Consider the following 27059-nt stretch of genomic DNA (forward strand, 5'->3'; position numbering starts at 1 on the left):
TGAGGCTGTCTGGCACCCTCCCCCTCCATCTGATTTCACATTGGGCAACTCCAGCCCCTTTTAAGGAGTTTGGTTCCAGAGCCAACACTGTGTGTGGAGGTGAACACAACTACATCTAGTTGGTGCCACTCTACCTCCTACACCAGCTTTGGTTCCTTCCCTGCCAAAGAGGTGACATGCCATGTCTCTAGGACCAGTCTGTGATGCCAGGTGTCAACCAACCTCAGGCTTTGCATTTGTCTGCAGACTCACAAAACAACTGACCCCGGCTCCATGGCGTTCTTTTGGGCTTTATCCAGACAAGTCCCATAGCTCAAGGCATGGCCACCAGATGCTTGCTGGCAGACTCTCTGAAAAAACAAAAGAAATACAACTTACACTTATAGTCAGTCTTCAGTTTGAATCAAAGAATAAACTTGAAGAGCCTCAGTTGTTCTAACAACACAAATCTGTCAACAGAGAAGATCTTAGTATAGCATGTACCTATGGTCACACTTAAGTAATATTACATCTGCTCAGCTTTATACAGTTCGTCTCATGTCATACAGAGTCACGTATCTTTATGCAAACAAGATAGCTTGCTGTTGCACCAGTGTATGAAGCCTCTCAACTCTGAAAATGTTGCCATAAATTTTCCATTTGCCATCAATTTTTGTAAAACTGCCAATATTCCAAACTTGTCAACTCAAAAAATTCTTACAAGTGCATTTAAAGATGAAATAGCATGGAGAACAAAGTACAATAGGGAACAAAAACATGGCTTGCTGTGCCTGAGTTGCTCTCCTTCCAGGCTTGTCTAGTTCATTGTGTCAGTTGGCATCAAAGCTAGGCAATTGTTTGTGTTTAGCAGATGCCTGGAACACCTGGAAGGGTATACCCAATCAGAGGCCGAGTAGGGGAAGTTCTTTCTGCAATCTATATTGGGTAGGCATGCTCAGCAAGAGATGATAGTCTCTTCTTATGTTAATAAAAAGTGGTGCCTTTCATAGTTATATATTTTGTATGTGTCATGACAGACTTTCCAACATTGGACTTTCAGTCCCTCACTGCGAAGTTGTGGCCTCAGCACTGAAGTCCAACCCCTCACATCTGAGAGAGCTGGACCTGAGTTCAAACAACCTTTATTCAGCAATGAAGCCGCTAGCCGCTGGACTTGAGAGTCCGAACTGTAGACTGGAGACTCTGAGGTGAGTTCAACGGCTGTAACTTGTGTAGTTGTTTTTTGAAATGACCACTTTATAGTCAGTACTGACAAGAGGACTGATTACTGCCACCAATAACATTTTAAGTGTGCATATGGCTGTTTAAAGACAGTCTCAAAAATATGGCCCTCTCCGTTTATTTACATGCTATATACCTACTAAGCTACCAAACAACAAATAACTAATAATAATTTTTAGTCAGATATTATGCATATTTTGATATTGATCCATCTGGTTCCTTCTTTCTTTAGATTGGCTTTGTGCAATTTGACAGAGATCAGCTGTGCTTCTCTGGCCTCAGCTCTGAAGTCCAACCCCTACCATCTGAGAGAGCTGGATCTGGCTAACAACAAAAACATGCAGGATTCAGGAGTGGAGGCACTGTGTGAATTTCTGCAGAGCCCAGACTGTAGACTGAAAACATTAAGGTCTGTTCACTGACTCTCTGATACTATTGTAGATCTTAGACTGTGGTCCATGATGACCAAAACGCATGCAGCAAGAACTATTTCTTCCCAACTGCAGCTGGTCTAATCAACAAGACCACCTACAGACATGATTTGTGACATTAATGTAAAGCCTCTGCATCTGACACAATGCATCACATTTTATTTTAGTCATTATTTTATCTTATATTTATCATTAGTTATTTAAATCCTGAACAGATATTATTGGATCATAGATTGACTTTTATTAACATAATTTATTCTTTATTCAGATTGTGGGGCTGCAGGTTGTCACAGACCAGCTGTGCTTCTCTGGCCTCAGCTCTGATGTCCAACCCCTCCCATATGAGAGAGCTGCAGCTGAGTGACAACAACGACCTGCAGGACCCAGGAGTGAAGCTGATGTGTGATTTTCTGAAGAGTCCAGACTGTAGACTGGAGACTCTGAGGTCAGACCTCATTTTTATGCCGCTGCGCTGGTAAAAGCTGTGGTTGGAAGTATCATATTTTTGGGAGGGATTTTTGTCAAGCATGGCACAAATGTCCACTTGGAAGAACTGATTAGATTTGTTGGTCAAAGAGTTGCCTATTGGACAGACAGCGGTTAGCCAAATTGTCATGACAAAGACATCTTAAACGTCTCTGAATTAAAGATAACATAGTTAAGTGACATGATGGTTGTGAGAGCGTAATGACAGTCTTAAGCACAATCTTTCAAATTAAATGTTACCCAAAAATGCTTCTAAAATACATTATCTACTTGGGCTGTAGGCAACCAAAGAAATTTTATACCCTTTTTAATTAATTGATTGGTTGATGAGAAAACAACTACGTTATCAACTAAATCAGCCACAGTGCACTGAGTGAGTAACTTGTAGCTTAAAATAATGCTAATCAAAGTTACATAGTGTTGTGAAACACATGAACTCCTGCAGTGTGACTATTTATTTTTCACGTGGAGCTATATTGTTACCTTCATGACGTGTAAATTTGCATACAGCAGCACATACACACACATGCATTATGCACACAGCAACGACGTGGGTCACACCAGCTTCCATATATAAGCAAAGTTCAGTGCTAACACAACTCGCACTTTAGTGTAAACATCTGCAACAAACTACATGAAAAACAGTTCCAGCATTTTTTTCCAACTTGGCCTCAGATAAGGCTTAAAACAATTCGTCCGAAGGGCCCCTGCCTGTGTAGCCACCTTGGCAACATGTCACTAAAATAATGCAAAACAGGCAGTCAGGCAGTGTAAAATCCAAATACAGTGTCATCAAAAAAATAAACTTTTTATCCACAACCAACTGACCTACCCTAGTTACCTAACCTAGCTTTAAACATTGATTGATTTAAAGCAGGAACATTGTTTCCTAAAGTTACATCATTTGTTCTTTATTCAGGTTGGGTGACTGCAGTTTGTCACAGATCAGCTGTGGTTCTCTGGCCTCAGCTTTGAAGTCCAAGCCTTCCCATCTGAGAGAGCTGGAGCTGTGGGGAAATGGACTGTGCGATTCAGGTGTGAAGCTGCTGTGTGATTTTCTGGAGAGTCCATACTGTAGATTGGAGACTCTGAGGTCAGTTCACTGACTCTGTTTATACTACAGATCTTATATGTTTAATTAACAGCTTAATATAACTTATGTATTGTACATTCATAACGTACATCTATAAAGTTGTTAATGTCCTTTTAGAAAAGATGCTCTGAACTAATATTTGTTTTAAATTGATACAGTTTACTTGCTGAAGTAGAAACATTTCTTTGGTTTCCTTTGATGTCATTGTGTCATCATAAATAATAAAATTTAGATTCATATCACATCATTTATTCTTTATTCAGATTGAACTGGTGCAGGTTGCAAGAGACCAGCTGTGTTTCTCTGGCCTCAGCACTGAAGTCAAACCCCTTCCATCTGACAGAGCTGCAGCTGAGTGACAACAAGCTGCAGGATTCAGGAGTAGAGCTGCTGTGTGATTTTCTGGAGAGTCTACACTGTCGACTGGAGACACTGGGGTCAGTTCACTGACTTTCTGTTGCTATTATGTTATGTGGGCTTCAAAATCTTGTCTGGGATAGCTGGTTAAGTAGACTAGTAAGTATCAGTAAATATAAAAAATGATGCTAAACTTGCTTTGTGCTGCAGATTAATACGCCAGAAAGGCTAACATTGTGGTGATCTACAAACAGTAATGTTGAGCTAATATTTGACCTGAAGACATCTGACTGGATTATAAATGGATTTTTATCATCATTTATCCTTTATTCAGATTAAATGGCTGCAGGTTGACAGAGATCAGCTGTGCTTCTCTGGCCTCGGCTCTGATGTCTAACCCCTTTCATCTGAGAGAGCTGCAGCTGAGTGAAAATGACCTGCAGGATGCAGGAGTGAAACTGCTCTCTTATCATGTGGAGAGTCCACACTGCAGACTAGAGACTCTCAGGTTAGTAAGGGATTCTACTTCTTCTTCTCTGATTCCTCACTCATCTCAGAGCACTCAGCTCTGGCTCTGTTAGTGTGTACTGTGCTGCAGGATGAGAGCACACAACAGAGCAGCTGCTCTCACCATTTAAATATCAGAGCGCCAGATGCAGATACACCGGCCTCTTAAAAGGAATGGGAAATGTAACTCTGATTGGTCTCATTCCTGTTATGCTCAAAACACACCTATGATTAATTGAGAGACTAAATACATCTTCTTTGCGCCTTGTACCTTACTTTGTGGCGAGATGCACTGTGTAACTTGCGCCATACGCTTTAGGCCATGTCCTATAGATCATCTAAATAGGGCCTGTGATGTGATTCAGAGCATTTGATCAGTTGTTTTTTGTCAGGACTCGAACAAATTACTTTAAAACTTAAAAATTAAAACTTTAAACTAAACTTTTTGCTGTTTTCATTTCTAAAGGATTGATGAAAAGCTGATCACAGCAGAGAAATTAGTTGGTAAGTATTAAACGAATGTTCCCCATTTAATCAGGCTAATAAAATCATTGAAATCTGATCTTAATTTGAAAATGTAAATCACATCTGTATGAAAAATATTCAGAATTTGGGCTGCAGACATATCTCACCCTAAGTCAAGTTTTCATTATTGTCATTTCTTCTGTCCATCAGATGACTCTGATGCAAAACTGTACTTCAAACAAAACCCGCCGAAGGATGACACAAAGGTGAAAAAAAAGAGAAAATGAATGCTATGGGAGGCAAACAACCTTTATGGGGTGGGAAAAATAGATAAGATGCAGAAAATAAAGGTTATACAAGCTACCACAAAAAAAAGGGAGTGAATTTAAATCATCGGCATGTTTCAAATCTTTGTGAGGCAACATAATCAGTCAAACAAAGATGTAAATACAATCAAGACAGAAGATGACTGGGTACAATTTCATCAATTTCATCACTTTATAAAACAGTACGACAATTTGGCTTTTCTGTTAAAATAGCTAACGTTGTGCATTCCTTAATTCCAGGCTCCAATATCCTTCTTACCTGAACAGGTAATGGATGACAGTGAATCTTCATACAGGTAATCCTATAAAATGCTTTAGAACTCTTTCATCTATCTATCTATTTAATGATTCATGAAGTTGTGATTCTCAACAAGAGTCTGAGTCTGAGTCTGTGGTGATCTGGTCAAACCACTTGGAGGAGCACATCACAATATAAAACGTGTCACTTCCTGTTTCCAGTAGGTGGCTCTATGACTATGACTGAATACTGGCATGTAGACATCTTCAGGCTGGGAGTCTAATCAAACGTGAAGTTTGAGGCAGATTTGATCATCTACACTCACGTTACAGTAACTTTGTGTTTTATGGCAAAACATCAATATTTAAGGCCACGGGCAAGCTGTTGAAGCGAAATCTTTTGGTCACAAAAGATCTTTAAATTGCTCACAATTTTGGGGTTGATCTGATTAAATCTGTAGTTCCTTAGAGTACAATGTGTGGAAATCCTAAATTAAAACAGCTGACTTCCTGTTGATTTTAGTCCAGTGTCCAGAGTATTCCTTGAAGGGCCATGTGGCTGCGAGTTTTTGTTCCTACCAAGCCGGCGCACACCAGGCCCGACTCATTTAATCAACTGATTTCAGTCTTCAAACAGGAGGAGCAGCTGGTAAACAAGTTTCAGCTCTTGTTTTTTTTATCTGCATCATTGTACACAGAACAATGCAACAGCATGACAGGCTGTAAACTTTACAAACCGAGTCTCTAAATCACCACAAACCACAAAACTAACAGTGATGGAAGCAGAGAAGAGTGACAGAAACGCAGAGCAGCTGACTTTCTGTCATGAAACACATCCAGACGCATACGCAGAGCACATAGAGCAGGTGATGCTTGTGTGTTTGCTGTTTGTTCTTGATTATGCCATCGACAGACTTAGATTTGTTATTGTTAGTGTCTGACAGCATTATGGAAAGGATCACAACAGGGAGAGACCTTATTTCAAAGAGTAAGATACATTTTGTTTTACTGGAAATAGCAGTTTAATTTCTTTCACCAAACTCACCAGAGTTCTTTTGCATCATCATCAGTTTCATTACAGCTTTACAGAAAGTAAATAAAACTCATCAAAAACATATTGGTTGATCTTTCCACTGTCCCAACAATCACCAACTCTGGTTTAGTTGACTGTCTGCAGCTCTGCTGATTTTATAACTGAACTGTAGGAGAACACACAACTTTTAATTTCTCTGCCTTGTTGAAAGTCTGATTTTTTCACATCACAGATGACTAAGAAAGGCATTAAAACGTGAGTGTAGCTGGTAAAGGCTCATACAGGGACTTAGGGGGCACACTGCACTGTAAAAAAAAAAAATACAAATGTACAATACAAATATACAAATATACAATATCCAAATCTGATTCAACTAAAAATGGAGGACAGCCCTACAACCTACATGAGTGTGTTCTAGCAGTAAGACTCAGGTTTTAATACCCTTCTTCTTCATCTGTCATTTCAAAACATTAGATTTTCACACAGCTTGAGAAAATAATAATGTGCGTCCTCCCATAGTTCAGTTATAAAACCAGATCTGTGGAGCTTCTCTGCCCACACTGCAGCAGCTGTCTGACCTGCATGCTCCACGCTCCTTCACGCCGTCAATTAAGGATTTATTTTGACTAAACCAGAGTTGGTGATTGTTGGAGCAGTGTGCTGACAGGCTGTAAACTTTATAAAATGAGAGCTGAAACTTGTTAACCAATCACCCTCCTCCAATAAAAGACCTTCTCACACTAATTGACCACCAGCACATGTTGCAATGAGGAACCGGAAGAATCTCACTTGACTCTCCTGCTGTGTCCTACAGGTTCAGGTGTCCTGGTCCAGGTCTGTTCCACTGTGCTTTGACTGGACTGGTGTTTAAAATGACTCAGGAGGCAGAGCTGCTGTACAGGCCGGTCCAGTGGGATGAGGCCCTCCTCCAATTAGCTGCTAAGACGGCTGCAGGGCCGCTGTTTGACATCAAGTGTTCTGAAGATGCTGTCCGTGAGCTCCACTTCCCACACTGTGAAACAAAGGATGGTAAAGACAGAAGATTGTATTAAGTTTTACCTTGTTAAAATTAGCTTTATTTGACGACACGCAAAAAAAAACATTAAATTACAATGGAGTTTATGCACAATACTAAATCCACACATACCAACAGATCACATGTTGGAAAGAAAAGTAAAAAATAAATTTAATATGTAAAGGACAGTAGCCAATAAGCAGAGTTAATGAGAACAGATTCATTTTAACTCTGAACCCAAAGGTTTAGAAAAGGAATTAGGTAGAGATTAACCAGAAGTGAGAAGTAACAAAGTACAAATATTTTGTGACTGTAATTTATTTAGTATTTATTTTTTTGACAACTTTTACTTCCCTACATTTTCATAACAGGCTCGTTACTTTAGATTTAATGCATTTGATGGGAATTATTGATTATCTTTGTTTATTTGTATGCATTTTTCCCATTGATTATCTTTATTTACATAGATTTTGCAATGATTCATCTGTGCCCATCAGTGCATGTCAGGCATGACAGACATAACATATGTAAATATGTAACAAGACAAAAAAAAAAACAGATAGAGATGTAAAAACTTTGATACACTGAGTACATTTCAGAGCCTGAACTTTTTCACAAGTTGAATCACTACTTTTTTTTCCTGGAGTCTAATTTTGCACAAGTATCTGTATTTCCACTTGAGTAATGTGAGTATTTTTGGCACCCCTGAGATCAGCCTGCTAACAGCTCTTTACTTTCACAGCCTTGCTTGTTGACAGCCTGTTTTCTGTCGCACACATCAGCGATGAGGGAATGAGCATATTTGAGCCGCTGGATATCACAGCCAGTCATGTGGTTATGGAGGTTCCTCACCTCTCGGCCTTCGGCCTGGTCTGGGACATCATCAAAAGGTTTCTGCCACTCCCACAGCCAGTGAACGGTCAAGTCCTGCTGTTCCTCCGACCCCCGCAAATGATGCTTCGAGTGCTTGATGTATTTGTGCTACAGGACAACATCCCTGTCCGTGAGGTAAAGCCGTCTCTTTACCTTCAGCCTTAGAGGAGCAGACCACCCCAAAATCAAATCACATGTTTTTCCCCTGGCCTGTATCACTATTTATCCATCTAAATTTTCTTGGTGCCAGTTGCAGAGTTAAACCCATCAGTTACATGCCACTCTGTTAATCTAACCTCCTAATGCAGCCTGGTTTCACCAAATGGTATATGAATTACACACCAGCGTCTTTCAAGTCATTCCCCTTGATACTGCAATGCATTTTTTGCTTTCTGCAAGACATTTCACAAGCGCAGATGCAATTTTACATGCAAATATCATAGAAAAAAATGTCAGGTGACAGAGTATAAATAGCAACAAAGTAAATGTCTATGAGGGGTGGAAATAACAATCCATCTAAAATCTTTGTTGGATGAATTCTCTCATCCCCATTCTCTTAATTTGCAGCTGCCGTGTCAAAATAAAAGCTCATGAGCAGTTCATGCCTGTAAGTTGAGAGTCAAAAACTCAAAAAAAAAAACAAAAAAAAAAATCAGTAAGTCAGCAGGCATGGTTCGACATTTTGAGGAGTTTCTCATGTTTCTTCCTGCATCACCATAGATATGTAAGACACAACACAACCAACCCAATTAAAATACAGAGAGTTCAAATAGGGAGAGAAATGAGAACATTTGTTCATGACAACTTTTAAATTATTATTGTAATCAGGTCTTTATTGCAGGAACAGCAGATGATTGATAAAAAAAATTAACTTGAGAGAAAGCAAATAAAGACTCTGTAGGTTTGTAATTGTACGGGTTGAAAATTGTTTGCCCTTCCAATCCCCCTGATCAGCTGTTCACCCATCACCCTAAATCAAAGATCGTGCCACATCACAATTTCCAAGCCCAGATCATCATATTTATCACCATAAGAAGAGAGCAAACAACAAAATAAACCTCACCACAGGAGATCTCAACATGATCGGCATAATAACACATATTTATGACTATCATATTTCACCTGTCACACTTGAGTAGATCTGTAGAGACGCTGAATAAGGAATAGCTGTAACATTTCAATAACTTCTTCTAACAGTAAATAAGAATTGCTCTCAAAGTGTCTTCACTTTAGGGCTGGGCGATATGCAATAAACAGATTCTCTCTGAAATAACGTACTGTAAATCCTCAGATGATGATCTTATAGAATATGATGCACTGATGCTGACTACCTGATTGTTAAGTCCTTAATAAAAATGTTGTGTTTCTGAAGGTTGCTGCCCAACAAGGAGATGCTGAGTACATGAAGATCTCATCAGACTGTCATCTCAGCTGTGGACAAAGTTACAGTGTCCACTGTGAACCTGAAGGCTTCACAATACAGCCTGACGTGAGTGGACTCACTTCAAATGGCTATAAACACAATGATCATTCATATAATTTGGCTGCATGATGAAAATATATCAGGTATTTTTTTTACAGCAGGTTTAAAAATGACTTGTGTGACTGCTGTTTTTTTAGCTTGCACTATTTCGCTCATACTACGGACCAAACTTCCACCCAACATTTGAAGTTTTCCTGGAGGAGAACCCAGAGAAGGTGACTTTGATGGTCCAGGACCAAGAGAGGAAAGACGTGTGGAAAAGACTCTTGCAGCTGCAAGGTAAAGTCTTAACCTCAGTTCTCCACATTCAGGGCCTCCGTCTCATATCAGTCTTTATTTCGGCTACAGGTAATTTGTAATTTGTGTCTCTTTCCAGAAATCATGTGAATCAGTTCACCCCAAAACTTCCTCTCTAGCAGCAAGAACACATTTCCAGTAGATTCTAAAGTAGTTCTAATGGATTCTACTGCAGGAAGAAAGTAGTTCCTACAGTAAACTGCCCACAACAAGGTCTGTGGATTATCTTGAGTAACTGGATCATGATTTATGGAAACAGTGTTTTTTAATTTTTCAAATGTATCTTTTGCAGCTTTGAGCACCACAGGCTGAGTGCCATTTAGTTCAGTTATACTGGAAAAAAGGCAGACATTTCTACGGCCGATATCTCCAAAACTCTACAACTCGCAACCAAAATCTCGTCACGATCATTCTAAATTTTTTGGTGACCACATCTAATGCAAAACTTGCTCGAAAAGATTATTTTTCTTTTTAGATAAAAAAGAAGACACTTCATGGAGTGCATGGATTCCTGATGATAGAGTTCAGTTTGATGTTAAAACTTTCTAAGAGTATGTTGTTATTAAAGAAGTGTTTTCCCTGGTTGTCCTCCAGGTCCAAGGAGGGAACTTCTACAGAGCGGTGTTCCACCAGAGGTAAAGCTGCTCTCAGTTCGGACGGAGTTCATAAGACGAGTATCTGAACCTGTTCTGAAGCAGCTTCTGGACAATCTTCTCGAGCTTAGGATCATAAATGATGAAGAAAGTCAGTCATCCCTAGCAATGGTCAGGGCAGACACAGCGCGAAACATAATCGACATGGTGCAACGCAAAGGAGCAGAAGCCTGCTCCGCCCTGATCAGTGCTCTCTGTGACGTGGATCCATGTCTTTCCAGACAGCTGAACTTTCGCTGAAGCAAAAGCGAGAAGATGATAAAGTTTTGCCGTTAAAGCCTGTTTCAGTAAGTGGACTGTCACTGAAACAAAACTGGGACGACACTGGATGGAAAAGCTTCATAAGAGGTTGCATGTGGGTAAATGAGAGCTCAAATGAAACACAGACAGAATCTTTTTTGTGACTGAAGGAATTTGTAAATGGCTTTTAAAGTCAAAGCAAAGAAAGGACCAATAGTCTTCTGGAAACCCGTATCTGCCTTTACGAATCCCAGCAATGTTGTTTCCTCTGACCTTTAATGATTAAAATATCACCTACAGACTCAGCAGATGATTTTCATATAAATTAAATTGATAAACAAAAAGACAAAACACAACTCAACAACTACAACAGAGTAATAATCATAAAAATACTAAAAAAAATACTAAAACATATACAAATACAATGTGGGCAACTTGTAAAATTATATCTCATAACAACTTTTCATTTGTTTTCATTAAATATGGTGTTATTATTAATGATTAATACCCCAATAAGTCCAGCTATAAATGTTTTTCTTTCTTCTTTATATTCACTATGCAGCTTATTAACTTTCAGATAAATTCACTGTGGGAACTTTTTTTTCTTATTTATTTTAACTGATAATCAGCTAATTATGCTGTCAGTTATACTCAGCAAAAGTTGAATTCATCCAGTTGGCCTCTAGACGACATTTCAATCATAAAAGTTAATAGGAAACAACATTACTGTACTTCATTAACATTCTAATAACTTTCCAACAAGCAGCTTCTGGATCTTAAAGTTCTCGATAAACATAAAAACCTCAACCAAGTCGTCCCTGATCCTCCAAAGACCTCAGTACCCAACATCATCATCATCACCCCATATCATTCTGCATATCTGTCATGAATGACTGTCATGTAGTTTCTTTGATGACAAAGTAAAAAAACATGGATCAGGAGGATGAGGAATTGTAATGTTGTAATATTTTCTTTTCTGAGCATCAGTATTTAAGCAATTTTGTATCGACCCTGATTAATTCATGTCTAAGCACATTGTTCGGTTGACTTTTCATGCAGTTACACAAGTGTAAAACTCACTTTGCATTCTGTCTGAGCACAGTTAAAGTTTGCACTCAGGAAAACTGAATGGCACACAGATAACAGAGGAGTTTATGTTTAAATTTCATTCTTTTTTAAAAAAAAACTTTCTGTTTTAGCCAGTGTAATAAAATGGTTCTCCAGCAGTGGCTGTCAGTCTTTTACTGGGTTCAAACCAGTTTGCGCTGTAACATTTTCCTTTTTCCCTTTTGAACGTCTGAACGTGTCCTCCATATGTGGCACTGCAACCTGTGGTTATGACAACATATTCTGCTGTAAGGTGCATTATTAACCGCTTTGACCCAAAAACAAAACCGCCAACCAGCCTCATCCAGCTGCTGAGGAGAAAACAAGCAGAAACCACAAGCTGAAGGCGACCAGGGTGCAACTGAGAGCTGACAGAAACATCTCTGACCGAAGACCATGCAGTCAAATCCCAAAGGAGGAGAGACGGGGGGGAACACAGCCAGAGTGTTGTTCTTTGTTTCAGCCACTAGATGGAGACAAAACTTCACCGACGGACAAAGAGACTGCAGCTGCAGCATCAGAGAGGTGCAAATCAGAAAGATTTCTGAGTGAAGATCATGCATCATTTAAAAAAAAATCTACTCTCATTAGTTCATTGATCAGCAGATTAATCCACAATGAAGCTTAACTGTCAGTTCTACAAAACAGTTCAACATGACCTCAGGTACAGCAGTAAAATGGTTTTTATTTTCATGCATATAATTTTTCATATTGTTACATCTTGTTACATAATTTTTGTCATTTCTGACATTTTGTTATGTCTTGTTACGTCTTATTATGTTTTGTTGTTTTTGTCTTGTTACATCTTTTACATCATTTTGATCTTGTTAAATCTTTTATGGCGTTTTTATCGTATTTTGATCTTGTTGCATCTGGTTATGTTGTTTTCCTCTTGCACTAAAACTAAAGTACCAAGCCTATTTTGAAAATGTAAGGAGTAGAAAGTACTTCACAAATCTACTTCAGTACAAAGTATTTGTACTTAGTTACTTCCCACCTCTGAAAATAAGGTTCTTGTTTGCGTATGTAGGTCACTCAGAGGCATCAGAATTAAACTGAGGCAGTTTCATAACCTGTTGAAAGAGGAGCTTTAAGTTAAAGGATGTGACTCGATTCTTCCTCCATCACTGGACCCTCACACTCCTCCCTCCCCGCCTCCTCCTGTGTGTCATTAATCACCTCTCATACCTCCTCCACTCTATTTTAAACCTGCACCGCGAAGCTCAGACAGCAGAGAGCTGCAGCTTCAGGAGCTGCTCCTCTTCCTCCTGCTGCCTCCCTGTGAACTGATACAGACACTTTCTGCTGCGTTTTAGGACACGTGCAACTTTCTTATCATCATGTGATCGTTTCTCAAAAAAGCATCATTTGCAATGGATTTTACTCTGTGCAGGGATTCGTGAAAATGTGGAGTTGTCATGAAACAAAGATGTTCAGCATCTTCCTCAGTTAGAGCAGGTAAGATTCACCTGGTTTCACCAACTGACAGCTCTGTGTCTGTTTGTCATGCTACTTGCTTTGGGTGATTTTTCTTTCATAATTTCTCAATGTTTGTCTTGAATATGCAGAAAATATTACATCTCTGACTGTTTAAGTCTAATCATTTCCATTAATGTTGTTGCTTTGATTAGAAATAAGTTTGATGAGAATATAATTCATTTTATTGGATCAGCAGTAAGAAATGTTTGAAAAAAGACAACAGAAGAACATTTTCCCAATTAAATAGAGTGAAAAGATGAACTTGTTCTCAACCATCTTCATCAAAAACATCCTGTCAGACTGATAAACTGAACATAAAAATAATTTTGGTTTGTTTAATCTTTTCCACTTCCCCCAAAATGATTTTCATAATTCTAATTATTAGAGCTGCAACAAGCAATCAATTATTAATCGCCAACTATTTTGATAATCAGTTAATCAGTTTGAACTGAGTAAAAGCAAAGGTTCTCTGATTTCAGCTTCATAAATGTGAATATTTTCTGGTTTCTTTACTCCTCTCTGACAGTAAACTGAATATCTTTGGGTTGTGGACAAAAATATGTGTGGACATAGGAAGCAATTTGATGATGTCACTTTGGGCTCTGGGAAAGTGACATGAGCATTTTTAACCTTTTTTTGCACATATTAAAGATTAAACAATTAATTAATTGTTAAAATAACTGGTATGAAGATAATTGTTAGTTTCAGCACTAAAACACGTCACACAGTGGGAGAAAAGGTTACATGCACATAAATGAGTGACTCACACAGTGTTTACACATCCATGCACACTTCCTCTGTATGACCTTTTATCACATCATATACACACATTTTTTTTACAGTTTCATGCATGACATTTTCATATGTTATATATATATATATATATATATATATATATATATATATATATATATATATATATATATAATCTTTTTTGTGTGTGCAGGGATTTAGCACCTTTAAAAAGTCACTTTCAAGCACAAGTTTGAATGTGTGTTGCGTTAAAATGTGTCAGATTCTGGTCATTAAAAGATGTAAAAAAGTGTGATTTCCCTAAACAGAAGAAAGAAAATGTATTTTCCTGTCATTTGTTCAGTGATTCTTTACTGTATTTGTCAGATCTCTGCACACAAAATCTATTTTTCTACAAACTCTAATGACAGAAAATTAACTGCATCTGTAAACTTTAGTAGTGAATGTAATTTTGTGAAATGTGGTCAAGCTGTTCACAGTTAATTCGACCAGATTCCACACAGAATAATTCAACACTTTAAAGGTTTCTGACATCTTACAGCGCAGATCATTTTATGCACCTCAGGGACTCTGTGGTCCCAGGTCTAATTTTACTGGGAGAGGGGTGAAATTCAAGACTTCATGTGATGTGTGTCTGAACAGACATCCCAGATTTAACAATATAACAGTATAAAAAAGAACAATATAGACAAGTATGTCCTGCAACAAAAAGCACAGTGAAGAATCTGATCGAGAACGTTGTTTACGTGGGAACATACTGAGACACAGAGTCTGAGGTTGGAACTTTTCTTTCCGTGTGTGAGATGTAAAGATGGATATTGATGGATTAAATGATAATTAGTGAGATTGAGACTGAATACAAAGTCTATCTTTTAGAAGCATCATATGAAGTCGTAGAAAAGTGTTGAGTAGATACAAAGTCACGTCTGTGGAGTCTGTAAGTTCCCAGAAAAGCTTTCTCTTACAATTTAAAAAATATATATAATTACAGGGACGTGGTTTGACTACATCAGCTACCAACACATCTAATCTGAGCCTGGGTCCAGGATCTTTGCTGCATGACATCCCTCCTCCCCCTCACGTCTGTTTTCATAGCACTTGCTGCATTTTGCTTTTTATCAGTGAACTAACTTTTCCTTTTTTTTTTTTTCAAATGTTCAGCATTTTCAGTCAGGCTTCTTTATGCACAAATGGAAAAAAATCTCATAAAATCATCCCTTGTGTCCACTCAGGATGCGTTCAAACACAGTAGCTAGAATAGGTCACTTGAATTTTAGCAGGACTCAGAGACAAGACATGATCACAGTAGTTATGCATGTTAAATGCATCATTTTCCTGTATGGTGTGATGTCTGTGTCTGCCTGCATTTCCTTATTTTCTCATTATTTTGCTGTGCTTGGGACGTTTCAACAACCCACAACATCGGTATTTGACATCCTGGGACATTCTGGTGCATTTAGGAACAACTCTGACAAATCCGACCCTTAAAAAAAAGTAGCATAAAAATTGCGGGTCACATCATGTCTGTATGCTCAAATTGTTGTCGGGTCACTGCTGGTCGTTACTACCCCTCATGTCAGACAGGGGGCCTGTTATAAGTGCTGAGTTTCACACTGTGTTTATATTTTCACACATCAGAATCAAACCCAGGAGAACAGCTGCTGCATATTTCATGTTCTGGAGTAAATGATTCAAATCAACAGCAACGCCTCCACACAGCAGCTACAAATGCAAGACCCCTGACAACAGCTCACCTGGGAGCCCTGACAGATCGAATATCTACAATCCCAGCATGCTCCAGCTCCGCAACCTTCCACAACAGCTTCAACTCTTACATGTCGTCGCCGCGGAGGGACGAAGCTGAGGACTTCGCTGTCTGTCTGTCTGCTCAAATGGTCTCATGCAATATTCAGAGTGTAAAAATTAGTGCGATGACAGCGTTAGACAGAGGCACCTAGCGAAAGGGAATGAATGATCACAAGAATAGTAGCATTAGATCTATTAATTAGGTAAGCCAGATAAAATATTTAAATATTGCAGCAGCCAGAGATCTGCGAGAAGTAGGACACTACCCGAGGCTTCATCGCTCTCAATCCTACGTCTCTCGCTGTGTCTCATTTCGTGGATCTGTCTTGGAGCTTTCGCCTCTCTTTTTTTCCTCCCGTCCTCCCACTCTTTTCTTGTTTTTGTCCTTCATATTTGCTTTTATTCTCTTTGATTCATTCTTGCTGTGCTGTCTCAACTGAGGTTAAGTGAGGATATTCTGAAAAGAGCTTCTTCAAAACATCCCAAGATCTCTAAAAAACAGCAACAACAACTACAACTACAGATACTATTAATATACAACACTTCTCTATTCATATGTAATATTAAAAAGCTTAAAACCTTTACAAGAAGACATATAATAAATAAAACTGGAGAAACATTTTGGGAAACATTCAAAATAAACAACATGACAACACAAAATGAGAAAGTGGAGCAGCTAAACAGGCAGATATTATGATGATAATAATAAACTTTATTTATACAGCACCTTTCATACAAAGAGATGCAACTCAGAGTGGTTTACAGGAGAAAAATGAAACCAGAGAAAATAAAATAATACAAGTAATATAATAAAAACAATCTTTAGATAAAAACATGAGTTCAACATCAGTTTGTAACGTACTCTGTGAGGGAATTATAAATGTATGAAGGTGCTGAACTGATATTGTTCTCAGGAGTTGGTGGAGATTATTGGGCTCAGATTAATGAGACGGACACAAAGACGACTCGAATGGCGACATGATTCTGTTGCTCTGAGTCTGCTGGGTTTGTCTGGACTTTGTGCTTGTTGTTGAGTTCTTCTGCCCCCTGGTGGTAAAACAATCAGCTAATGCAGCTTTAAGATCTTCTCATAAACTGATGGAGGCTTCTGCGTGTTTCTTTACCTTGAAATAAACTGGTCGTTTTGTTCTGACTCCTCTCACCCTTCATTCAGGTCCTCCCTCCTCCCCCCGCTCCTCCGCCATGAGCCTCCACTCCAGCTTGGTGGCGGGGGCGGAGCTCTACAGCGACAGCGCCTCCCCGGTGTCTCTGGACTCCAGTGTTTTCTTCAGCGAGACGACGGCGTCCTGCGTCAGAGACCGGCTCGACTTCTTCATCGTCAACGTAGGAGGAAGTCGCTACGTGCTGTCGCAGGAGCTGCTGGCGTCCTACCCGGAGACCCGGCTGGGGAAATTAGCCTCCTGCAGCCGGGACTCGGCGCTCGACCTCTGTGACGATGCAGACTTCCTGGAAAATGAGTTCTTCTTTGATCGGAGCTCACAGACCTTCCAGTAGGTGGCACTTTTTCTTTTCCCTGAATGTTACCAATTAATACCAACCAATTATATTATAGAATTATATATTTATCACATTTTGTCCATGGTAAAGACATCCAAGAGGGCACTTTATCATGTTTTATCCACAAGAAAGACATCTTTTGTTAACTACGTTTAACATCTCGTGACCATAACATACTTCAAACCCAGTGTGTGTCTCTGGTCGTCTCCAACAATCTTCCTTGTTGTTTTGGGAATAAATGGCAATCAACCTATTCTGTTGTTATGTGGCAATTTAAAAAAAAACCAAGAAAAAAAACCTTTATCATCTATATATAAAACATCGTTAAGATACATCTTTAGGGATTTGTGGTTTATCTGATGCCTCAGCTGCAAGATGAACTCATGAAAACAACAAGACACACATGACCTGCGTTCACCTGAAGCTTTCAGTGTGTTTCTGCCTCGAGTCAAACACCAGTGTGAGTCACAGCAACACCTGATGTTCAAACTGGAGGTCGTCTTCTCAGGTGTGCTGTCAGCTTGTGTTAGCTGATGATGTTCTGATGGCTGACTGTTCTTACACACGGCTCACGACCCAGAATACACCAGGACTCAGCACAGGCATCTCTTTTTCTCACAACAGCTCCTTGTGTTAATATCTTCCTTTTATGTCCATACTGTGATTAGAGCTCAGTGTGCAAATTAGAAAGGTGAAGCTTGAGCACTTGGTGCATTGTTATTGACTGGCGTGATGGCAGAGTGACTCTACAGACAGAGACATCTGTTGCTGCATTCATGTGTCCCATTTCCTGAGTTGGGAAGCCACCTCACAAAAACGCACCAAAACGAGAATTATCATAAAATTACTGCCATGTTCTTGGGGGAAACAATGCAAAGATCATCCTGGTTATTGTGGGACGTCACGGCTTGAAAAGGTTGACAAACCACTGCAACGATATTGATTTACCTGTTATCAGAGTTTAATGCAAATACTGAACTTTTCTAACGAAAACTCTCCACAGACAAACTAACAGTTTAAACCTAATACCAAACAATGAATATGCAGTATGTGAATGAATATAAAGTGATCAAACATTTGCTTTTGTGTCATGTCCCTGCATATATAACGAACAAACTGGTCAAGTTGTACGGCAAAGTTTTACCCAACTTTCTGAGCTGTTGTTCCAACTTTCAGAAAAGGGAAGTAACTAAGTAACAATACTTTGTAGCTGTACTTTGTCGAATATTTATTTAATTTCTTTGTCAACTTTTTACCTTTATTTTATCTGTATTTTCTACTCCTTATATTTTCAAAACAGGCTCATTACTTTAGTTTACATGCATTTTAAAATTTGCTTCATTGTGTGCCGCCTTCCCAACATCAAGACCATTTTCAACCTAAATGGATGAACCAATAACATAGAAAAGACGATTATTTGTTGTATCCATCAGGGCAGGTGACGCACGACAGACATAACAAAATGAAAATAAAACAAGATGAAAAACTATGCAAGACGTAACAAAAAGAAAAAAACATAACAAGACTAAAACAACAAAAATAGACAGGAATGATGTAAAAGACAAGAAAAAAAAGATGTGATACAATGAAAAACAATGTAAATGATGATACAATCGTACAGTTTCACTCAGCAGACACTTTTATCCAAAGCGATGTTCATCTGAGAGCTGATACAACACAAGCAAAGATCGATTTTGCCTCAGTCTGTGCAGCCCTAGTCCTTTGCCTCCATTTTTGTGGGTTCTTTTGTCAACAGCTACGTATGATGCTCATGTATTTCTTCTTCTGCTTCTGTTCCAGAGTGTAAACTGTCTCTGTGTGTTTCTGCTGACAGATATGTGATGAATTACTACCAGACGGGTCACCTGCACGTGAGGGAAGAGCTGTGCGAGATCTCCTTCCTGCAGGAGATCGAGTACTGGGGCATCGACGAGATTTGCATCAACCCCTGCTGCCGTGAGCGTTACTACCGCCGCAAGGAGCAGAAGGAGACCCTGGACGTACAGCGAGAGTTTGAGGCAGAGGACGACGATGAGGACTTTGTGGGTGCGGCCTGCCCGGCTCTCCGCCGCTGCCTGTGGGATTTGCTGGAGAAACCCGAATCATCCCGCGCGGCTCGCACGTTCGGCTCGCTCTCAGTCTTCTTCGTGGTGGTGTCGGTCATCAACATGGTGCTCATCTCGCTGGACTTGGGGGAGGACGTCGGTGTGGGTGGTGTTGCTTTCAGCGCGCCGCTGCTGTTCGACGCCCTGGAGTACGTGTGCGTGGTGTGGTTCACTGGTGAGCTGGCACTTCGGTTTCTCTGCGTCAGGGATAAGTGCCGCTTCAGTCGGAGTATTCCCAACGTGATCGACCTGCTGGCCATCCTGCCGTTCTACGTGACGCTGACGGTGGAGAGCCTCCACGGAGGAAGCACGGAGCTGGAGAACATGGGCCGCGTGGTGCAGGTCCTCCGACTCCTGAGGTCGCTCCGTATGTTGAAGTTAGGAAGACACTCGACAGGTAAACGTGTCATTCCTAAACACTGGGTCAGGACCCACAGGTGGGTCACAAGAGATTTTATTTGAGTCGCCAAATAAATAAAAGATTATCGACAAATGAAATGTCCTGTTAACTCAGTCAAATGCAATTATTTCTCTTTCATAAAATATTTAACGTGTATATGTTTGCAACAACATGCATTAAGATTAGGGCTGCAAATAATTTATTGCCAGATAATCTGTCCATTATATTTATGATTGATTGATCAGTTGTAGGTAAAAAATGGTGCATAGTATTGATCTGGTAATAGTTTTTAAACTAATCAATTACTGGTTTGGTCCATAAAATATTGAAAATCGATTAATTGATTGTTTCATCTGAGTTTTAGAAGACTCAGACCTGGCGGCAGAAATTCTTTGAGTGTTAAGTGTTATCCATGTACCGTGCACAATAACACTGCAAGACTACTGTGTAAACGTGCAGCTATTGTTTCCATTGATGCAAACTGTTTCCAGATAGAGATAACAAACAAACAAACAAACAAACAAACAAACAGACAAACTATTAAAAAAAAATGCAAAAAACACAAACACTGCTTTTTCACTGGCATAATCCAGTAGGTCCAGTCACATTTTCAGCCCCAAACACAATCAGGTATATAAAAGATCTCAAGATGCAAAAAAAAAAAAAGTTTACAATTCTGCTTATACTTTCCAAAATAAACAACTACTGAGTAAACATGCATAAACATGTGACACACTGCCAGAAAGCTGAGCCTTGTGATTTCAACAATGCCAAGCGTGTCCAGGTAAAGTCTCTGCAGTCAGCGTGACCAGCCAGCAAACAATTTCAACAGTGAGACACTTACCGTGAAGACTCTCTCAAATGTTGATCAAACTCACAAAAAATGTCTTGTTTTAATCCCAAAGTTCAAGTCTGTCTGATTCTGAGACATATTCAGTCCAAAACACACTATTTCCATTTATAAAGCTGTCTGAAGTTGCAGTCCTATCTCTCCTCTGCTTACACACTTCACAGTCAGGACTGCAGCCTGACTTTTTGATTGACACCTCACTCAAAACAATAGGAGCTTCCACTTCCTGTCCAGAGCCCACAACAGCCAGTAAGAGTCTGACTTTAAAGGAAGAGCCCGCCTCTCTTCTCCCATGTAAAGACAGAGCCAGTAGGAACAGACTGTGCACCTTGTGCAGCCAATGAAATCCCCAAAACGAAAATATGCAGGTTTTATATATAAAATAAAGCCAGAGTATGGAAATTCAGCACATTTAGGTTCTGCTTTTTAAAGCTAAAGTGATCAGATAAAATGGAAGTTTCTGCCTTTTGCTTTGGTATGACTCAATATTTTTTGGTTCGTTCTGCAAAGGCAGAATACAGGAACTTCCAAATGAGGTCAAAGGTCAAATCAGAGGTCAGGATTAATATGTAGAAACAATAACCTGATATAAAGATATTAAACAGACACATATCCAATTATCTGCCTGCAACTATTTTGGCACGAGAACAAGAAAACAGTCTGGAAAGTTCCTGCCTTTTTCCGTTGTACGTCAGTATTGTTATCGCATTTGAACTTAGAGTAACTGAGGAAATGTGCTTTAGTCTCTTTGTATTTTCCACATAATAAGTCACAGTTTTCGTCATCTGCAGGAACATTTTTACATAAGAAAAACGTACTGAAGAAAAAAACTTCAGAAGAGGCCAAGAACACACATGTACGCTACGAGGCTCAAGAGCAGCTTTCAATTTTTGTGCAAAATATGCAGACATGTTAGGAAGTTAAATTACCATCAACGCAATATACACAAATGTAGAGACACAAACCAGGTCTCTACTTTTGTCTTCTGTCTCACATTGACTCATGTATCTGAGCAGGTTGTTTGGAAGGAAAAGAAGAAAACAAGATGGGACAGTTTTAAAAACAGAAGCTGAAAAAAAGGTCAGATTGCAGACGCAGCCGTGTGTGAGCAGGTGAAGCGCTTTGCTCAAGGGCTCATGATCGGCAGCATCAGCAGCAGCTGAAGGAGACTTTTTCATCCAGGTTCCCTCCTCATGTTCCCAGCCTGTCAGGGGGATTTCCAGTACATGATGTGAACAGCCAGGGAGCGGAAAAGAAATTGAAATTCTCCTCGGTGAGAAGCTGCTGCTGTGAGATTACAGCCGGCAGGTTTTCTGAGGACGACAAAGAAGAGAGAAAAAAATATTGATTCATATTTTGGCAAATTCCTTCAGGAGGTGGAGGGAGGAGAGAGACGGAGAGAGGATATATGTGTGTGTGTGTGTGTGTGTGATTATATTTCTGTGTGTGTCAGACTGGGACATACGAGTTCTTTGATCTGGGTGATTTTGGGATGGATGATGATCCCTGGACTCGACTCATGAATAATGAAAGAGAACATGGAGAGGGAGAAGAAGGAGAGAGAAGGAAAGAAGAGAAAAAGAGAAAAGAAGTTTGAAGTAGGTTACAAACGTAACTACAGTTCATTTACAGCATCAAGTCTTTTTTAAATATAATACGAGCGTGAGAATATGAATGTTACTGTCCATTTTATTTGTTCCTCATCTCCATACTGTCTGTGAAGAAATCCCCCCTGGACAGAATAATAATTAAAGCTGATGGGTCGGGCAGTTTGAAGAGGAAGAGGAAGAAGTGGAGGATGAAGAGGAGGAAGAGGGCAAGGCAAGGGGAGGGGCGGCTGGATTGAGTTCACTGAAAGGATTGATGTGGCCCCGCAAGACCACCATGGAAAAATACAGAAGAGAGAGTCAATAACATTTTGCATTGAACCGTTATCAGACCTTTATTTTGAAAGGGCTGTGTTTCTTGGTAATGATGATGAACTGTATCTTTTATATTAAACTGTAACTTTATTCACTCAGTGCTGCACGTCCATGTTCTTTATGTTCTTCTTCTACTTTTGCTGTTACTGTCTCTACCAACAGTGTTTTCCTTACTGTTGTTGGCAGACTGGACCGAACATCCACAGGAGAAACAACACATTAAAAGATCGATTTTGATATCGGACCAGGCAAAGGACAATCGATCTTTTTTAACCCTAGTTTGGACCTTTTTTTCAACTGACAAAATTGTGACAGGATTAATTCATTGATCAATTGTTTTGAGTCACTTTTTAATTAAATAAAAAAAATTAAAAATTGCTGATTTCAGCTTCTTAAATGTGAATATTTTCTAGTTTCTTTACTCCTATCTGACAGTAAACTGAATATCTTTGAGTTGTGGACAAAATGAGACATTTGAGGACGTCATCTTGGACTTTTTCACCATTTTCTGTCATTTCATGGACCAAAGTAATAAATTAATTAACCGATCAATCAGTGATGGAAATAATACCTGCAGCCCTAAAAACACTTTATTAGTCTAAACAGTTTCACCATATTTTATGTTAAGATGATCCAAAAGTAACAGAAAGTTATCAAGTTACATGACTTTAATATTGTGATACTTTGATTAGGTTACAGACTCTTTACGAGCTCTTTTCAAATCCTCCTTAAACTCGACACCAAAGCTGATTTCTTTTCCTCTCGGAGGAGAACAGAGCGATGACAAGTCATTCTGGGGTGTGAACGTCAGCCCTGCCAGCGGCTCACATGTGGGTGTATTTTTACTTTTGTCGGATCCTCTTTCTGCCGCTTGTTATTTTCTGCTCGCTGAACAAAATCAGATCTTCAGACTCACGAGAGCAAAGAAACACGGAGACATGAAAATGAAGAGATGATCACACGCTGTCAGTCGCTGATGATGGAGAGAAATAACAAATCAAATAGCTTCATTCAAAAGGAGTCATTCAGGCAGAGAATCAAACTAATGAGTCACTTTAGAGTTTCACAAAACAACTAATTATACTTTTCAAAAAGAAAATGTGACATTTGAATGAAACCTTTAATCCTGAAATCAGGTTTTTTCTTTTTCTACAGTTGTTTGTGTTAATAAATGATCAAACAAAACAATCTGACATGAAAATAAATATTCCAGTTATACACAACATTTAGACTGACAACAATGATTCCAGGGTGGAAGTAACTAATTACAACTACTCAGATTACTCTAAGTAAGTAATTATGGGGGCAAGTCTATGAGTATTTGAGTCTGCAATTTTAATCACACTTAAAGGGATAGTTCACCCAAAAATAAAAATTCAGTCATTATGTACTCAAAGTCATGCTGACTGTCCCAACATGCACACCGTCACACCACACACACACACACACACACACACACACACACACACACACACACACACACACACACACACACACAGTTCAGACAGTGTGGCTCCAAGCTAAAGATCTACAGTGAAGATTCGGGATAAAAACATGGTGTAAGTGTTTTTTTTTTTAGTTTACTTGTCATGTTGGGGCTTTAGGAGACTTGGTTACACCAGATGAGCAGCATGGAGGCATTTAATGTTTTTATTTTATTGTTGTTTTTTTCATTTGAAAACTGGTCAGGTTCACTTCCATTGTTCAGGAGATTCTGCTGCTCTGTTTTCCTGTGAAACTCCAGCAGAGTTTTGTGGACTAACAAAATAAAACTGAACCTCAATCAGTATGACGGTGAGAAGATAATGACTGATACTGAACACTGTTTGAACACTGGTATCTTGTAAACCTGTTGGGGTTGGGACACCACTTCAAATACAAAAGGCTTTTAAGATGGTGGCGGCGATGGATGATGACATCATACATCAGACCAACCCTACCTGATGTTCTCATGTACTCAGCAGGGATGGATTATATGAAAGTATGTGTGATATGTTGCTAAGGAGCTAAAATATTCTTCTGTCCTGGTTTCTGTCCAGGTCTCAAGTCTCTGGGTATGACCATCGCTCAGTGCTACGAGGAGGTTGGCCTCCTGCTCCTCTTCCTCGGTGTCGGTATCTCCATCTTCGCCACCGTGGTCTTCACTCTTGAGCACGACCTTCCTGCCACCACCTTCACCAGCGTGCCGGCCGCTTGGTGGTGGGCGACCACCTCCATGACAACGGTGGGCTACGGAGACATCCGTCCCGACACGGCCGTGGGGAAGGTGCTGGCCTTCCTCTGCATCCTCTCCGGGATCCTGATCCTGGCGCTCCCCATCGCCATCATCAACGAGCGCTTCTCCGCCTGCTACTTCACCCTGAAGGTGAAGGAGGCGGCGATACGGCACGGCGAGATGCTGAAGAGGCTGGCCCGCGGATCTGTGGGCGGGGCGAGCGTGGGAGGAGGCGTGAATCTGAGGGACGCCTACGCCCGGAGCGTCATGGAGATGCTGAGGCTGCATGGGCGAGAGAGGGCGAGCACCCGGAGCAGCGGAGGAGAGGAACTGTGGTGGTAGAACCAGGAGATCAGAACCGTCTGGAGCTCAGAAGTCAGAGTGGAAGAAATATTTAAATATTTAAATTGTTTTAATCAGTTCGTTTGTCTCAAAGAATTCATAATAATGTATTAAGGAAAAATGTCCAACATTTGCTGATTCAAGCTTCTCAACTGAGAGAATTTATTAAATGTTTTTGTCTTTTATATCATTTTATACTGATTATCTTTGGATTTTGGTTGGAGAAAATAAACAACTTTATTGGAGAGACAGAAGACAAAGGTGGAGAGAAGGATATGACAACAGGTCCTGAGCTCCAACTGAACCATGGACGTCATGTCATGTGACGTGCTGCAGCCAATCAGCTATGGAGCTCTGAGACAAGACATTAAAAATGACATCTTGTTGCGGGAACTTTTCATTGTTTTCTGATATTTTTTTGCAGCCCTACTTTGATATTTGTACAGTGGAAATAAGATGCAGGACTCAAATGCTGCGACATGTTTCTGAGGCTGCTGGACTGATCCAGACACTCGTCTTCAGACGTCCTCTGTGGTAAAATGTAGGTCGATGGTCATCAAGTTAAAATATTCAGAAGGGAATCTGTGTGACCTCCCTGTCGTGTTTCTCTGTGGTCTTTACCCTGAAGACAGACGCACGTCTCGTCTGCTGTGGATTGATGAAGTGTATTTTGACAGTGTGGTCTTTATTCTGAACAAATTTTCTGATTTAAATGTCAATAATCAGTCTTTTTGTATCTCAAATACCTGCTTTCTTCACACCTTAACAACTCAGTGTGGAACTGAGCAGATGACAGATTATAAATGAATTTATTATCCTGACATGAGTTAAAAATAAAAACCTATTTATTAATTAAATGTAGTAAGTTCAGTTTTACTTCTTGTCTGCACCTGATGCAAATTTCCTTTATGAGCTGCACTTTAGGGTGATTTGAACTTTTTTTTAAAATGTAGATTTATGCCTGGTTCATATTTTGTCATAAGTAAAACCAGAGAACATAAAGGTACTGCAAGAAGTTCAAAACTGCCAACACCATTTTGCAATTTTGGATGGGATGCCAAAGGAAATAAAAAAGAAAGTAATTGTAAATAAAGAACTCCGTTATAATCAGACCCTCTCCCTTTTGTTTGTTTGTATTTGTTTTTTTGTCAGGTTGAATTTGTCATTTTTTTCCCTTTAATTCATCTAATTTATACAAAAAATAAAAAATTTTGCAATGTTCACAAGACAAACAGAACTTTTAATCATTGCAAACAAAGAAATAAAAAGAACAATTTAAAATGCAGAGATGAGCAGAGCGCCCCCCTGTAGGTCAACCAGTCACTTTTTGTGTTCTTGTAACAAGAGAAAAATATTAATTCCTGCTGGCTGCTGAGAAATAATAAAATTAATCAACGTTATGTTGTAACCCTGGCATGTAATTCAGTTTAAGCATTCTGAGATGTTTCCCACAATGCACGCTGTGTTAACAGAAACAGGATCTGATGCCACAGCAGCTCTTGATTCAGTGGGAGAAAAGTCTGTGTTCCTGCTGAACATTATCTCTGTGCACCACCTTGGAAAACACGCTCTGCTCTCAGAGAGCACACATGCATTAGTGAGTCTAAAACCCTACGGGCTGTTTTTTTGTTTTTTTTTTTTGGTCGCTGTACCTTGGTGCTTCTGCCCTCTCTTGCGTTGTTTCTGTTATCACCCTGTGACTCAGTCATGCAATAAAGGACGTCCTCCTGTGGGTCAGAGTGCTCTTTTCAAATATCGCTCCGATGCCCGAAGGCCGGAACACAAACACTGACCTGAGAGCTGCTGCAGGGATGTTTCCTGCTTTCTAACAGTCGTGTTTGTAGA

At 39.7% G+C, this 27059-nt stretch overlaps 3 protein-coding genes and 1 long non-coding RNA gene across 4 annotated transcripts; 3 read left to right on the forward strand and 1 right to left on the reverse strand.

The window, feature by feature from the left end:
- Positions 1-40: 40 nt before the first annotated feature.
- LOC146322065 (uncharacterized) lies at positions 41-20970 on the reverse strand. Its single transcript, XR_014771423.1, has 3 exons — positions 20730-20970; positions 6946-7168; positions 41-350 (listed from the first exon to the last, which is right to left on the reverse strand). It is a non-coding gene; the product is annotated as an uncharacterized LOC146322065 (long non-coding RNA).
- LOC146322066 (ribonuclease inhibitor-like) lies at positions 757-3681 on the forward strand. The gene is made up of 5 exons (XM_084727456.1): positions 757-1187; positions 1454-1630; positions 1921-2097; positions 3058-3231; positions 3495-3681. The coding sequence occupies exons 1-5, from the start codon at positions 961-963 to the stop codon at positions 3679-3681; spliced, it is 942 nt and encodes a 313-aa protein (XP_084583582.1). The 5' UTR covers positions 757-960.
- Positions 4572-10895, forward strand: LOC146322067 (caspase recruitment domain-containing protein 8-like). The gene is made up of 8 exons (XM_084727454.1): positions 4572-4599; positions 4771-4826; positions 5127-5182; positions 6971-7185; positions 7914-8179; positions 9417-9533; positions 9665-9806; positions 10419-10895. The coding sequence occupies exons 3-8, from the start codon at positions 5157-5159 to the stop codon at positions 10715-10717; spliced, it is 1065 nt and encodes a 354-aa protein (XP_084583580.1). The 5' UTR covers positions 4572-4599; positions 4771-4826; positions 5127-5156; the 3' UTR covers positions 10718-10895.
- kcnv1 (potassium voltage-gated channel modifier subfamily V member 1) lies at positions 16591-25288 on the forward strand. The gene is made up of 3 exons (XM_084727430.1): positions 16591-17373; positions 19215-19882; positions 24697-25288. The coding sequence occupies exons 1-3, from the start codon at positions 17066-17068 to the stop codon at positions 25212-25214; spliced, it is 1494 nt and encodes a 497-aa protein (XP_084583556.1). The 5' UTR covers positions 16591-17065; the 3' UTR covers positions 25215-25288.
- The last annotated feature ends 1771 nt before the right edge of the window (positions 25289-27059 follow it).

Source organism: Lutjanus erythropterus, chromosome 9 (genome assembly GCF_056507025.1).
Source record: "Lutjanus erythropterus isolate fLutEry1 chromosome 9, fLutEry1.hap2, whole genome shotgun sequence".
Classification (NCBI taxonomy): Eukaryota; Metazoa; Chordata; class Actinopteri; order Lutjaniformes; family Lutjanidae; genus Lutjanus; species Lutjanus erythropterus.

Bases quoted from the DNA above. Each gene is read 5' to 3' on its own strand.
- LOC146322066 (XM_084727456.1), top strand. From the start codon at position 961: ATGTTAATAAAAAGTGGTGCCTTTCATAGTTATATATTTTGTATGTGT. The intron at 1,631-1,920 runs GTCTGTTCACTG...TTCTTTATTCAG, and splicing joins TGTAGACTGAAAACATTAAG to ATTGTGGGGCTGCAGGTTGT. The intron at 3,232-3,494 runs GTCAGTTCACTG...TTCTTTATTCAG, and splicing joins TGTAGATTGGAGACTCTGAG to ATTGAACTGGTGCAGGTTGC.
- LOC146322067 (XM_084727454.1), top strand. From the start codon at position 5,157: ATGGATGACAGTGAATCTTCATACAG. The intron at 5,183-6,970 runs GTAATCCTATAA...TGTGTCCTACAG, and splicing joins GACAGTGAATCTTCATACAG to GTTCAGGTGTCCTGGTCCAG. The intron at 9,534-9,664 runs GTGAGTGGACTC...CTGTTTTTTTAG, and splicing joins GCTTCACAATACAGCCTGAC to CTTGCACTATTTCGCTCATA.
- kcnv1 (XM_084727430.1), top strand. From the start codon at position 17,066: ATGAGCCTCCACTCCAGCTTGGTGGCGGGGGCGGAGCTCTACAGCGAC. The intron at 17,374-19,214 runs GTAGGTGGCACT...TTCTGCTGACAG, and splicing joins CGGAGCTCACAGACCTTCCA to ATATGTGATGAATTACTACC. The intron at 19,883-24,696 runs GTAAACGTGTCA...GTTTCTGTCCAG, and splicing joins GTTAGGAAGACACTCGACAG to GTCTCAAGTCTCTGGGTATG.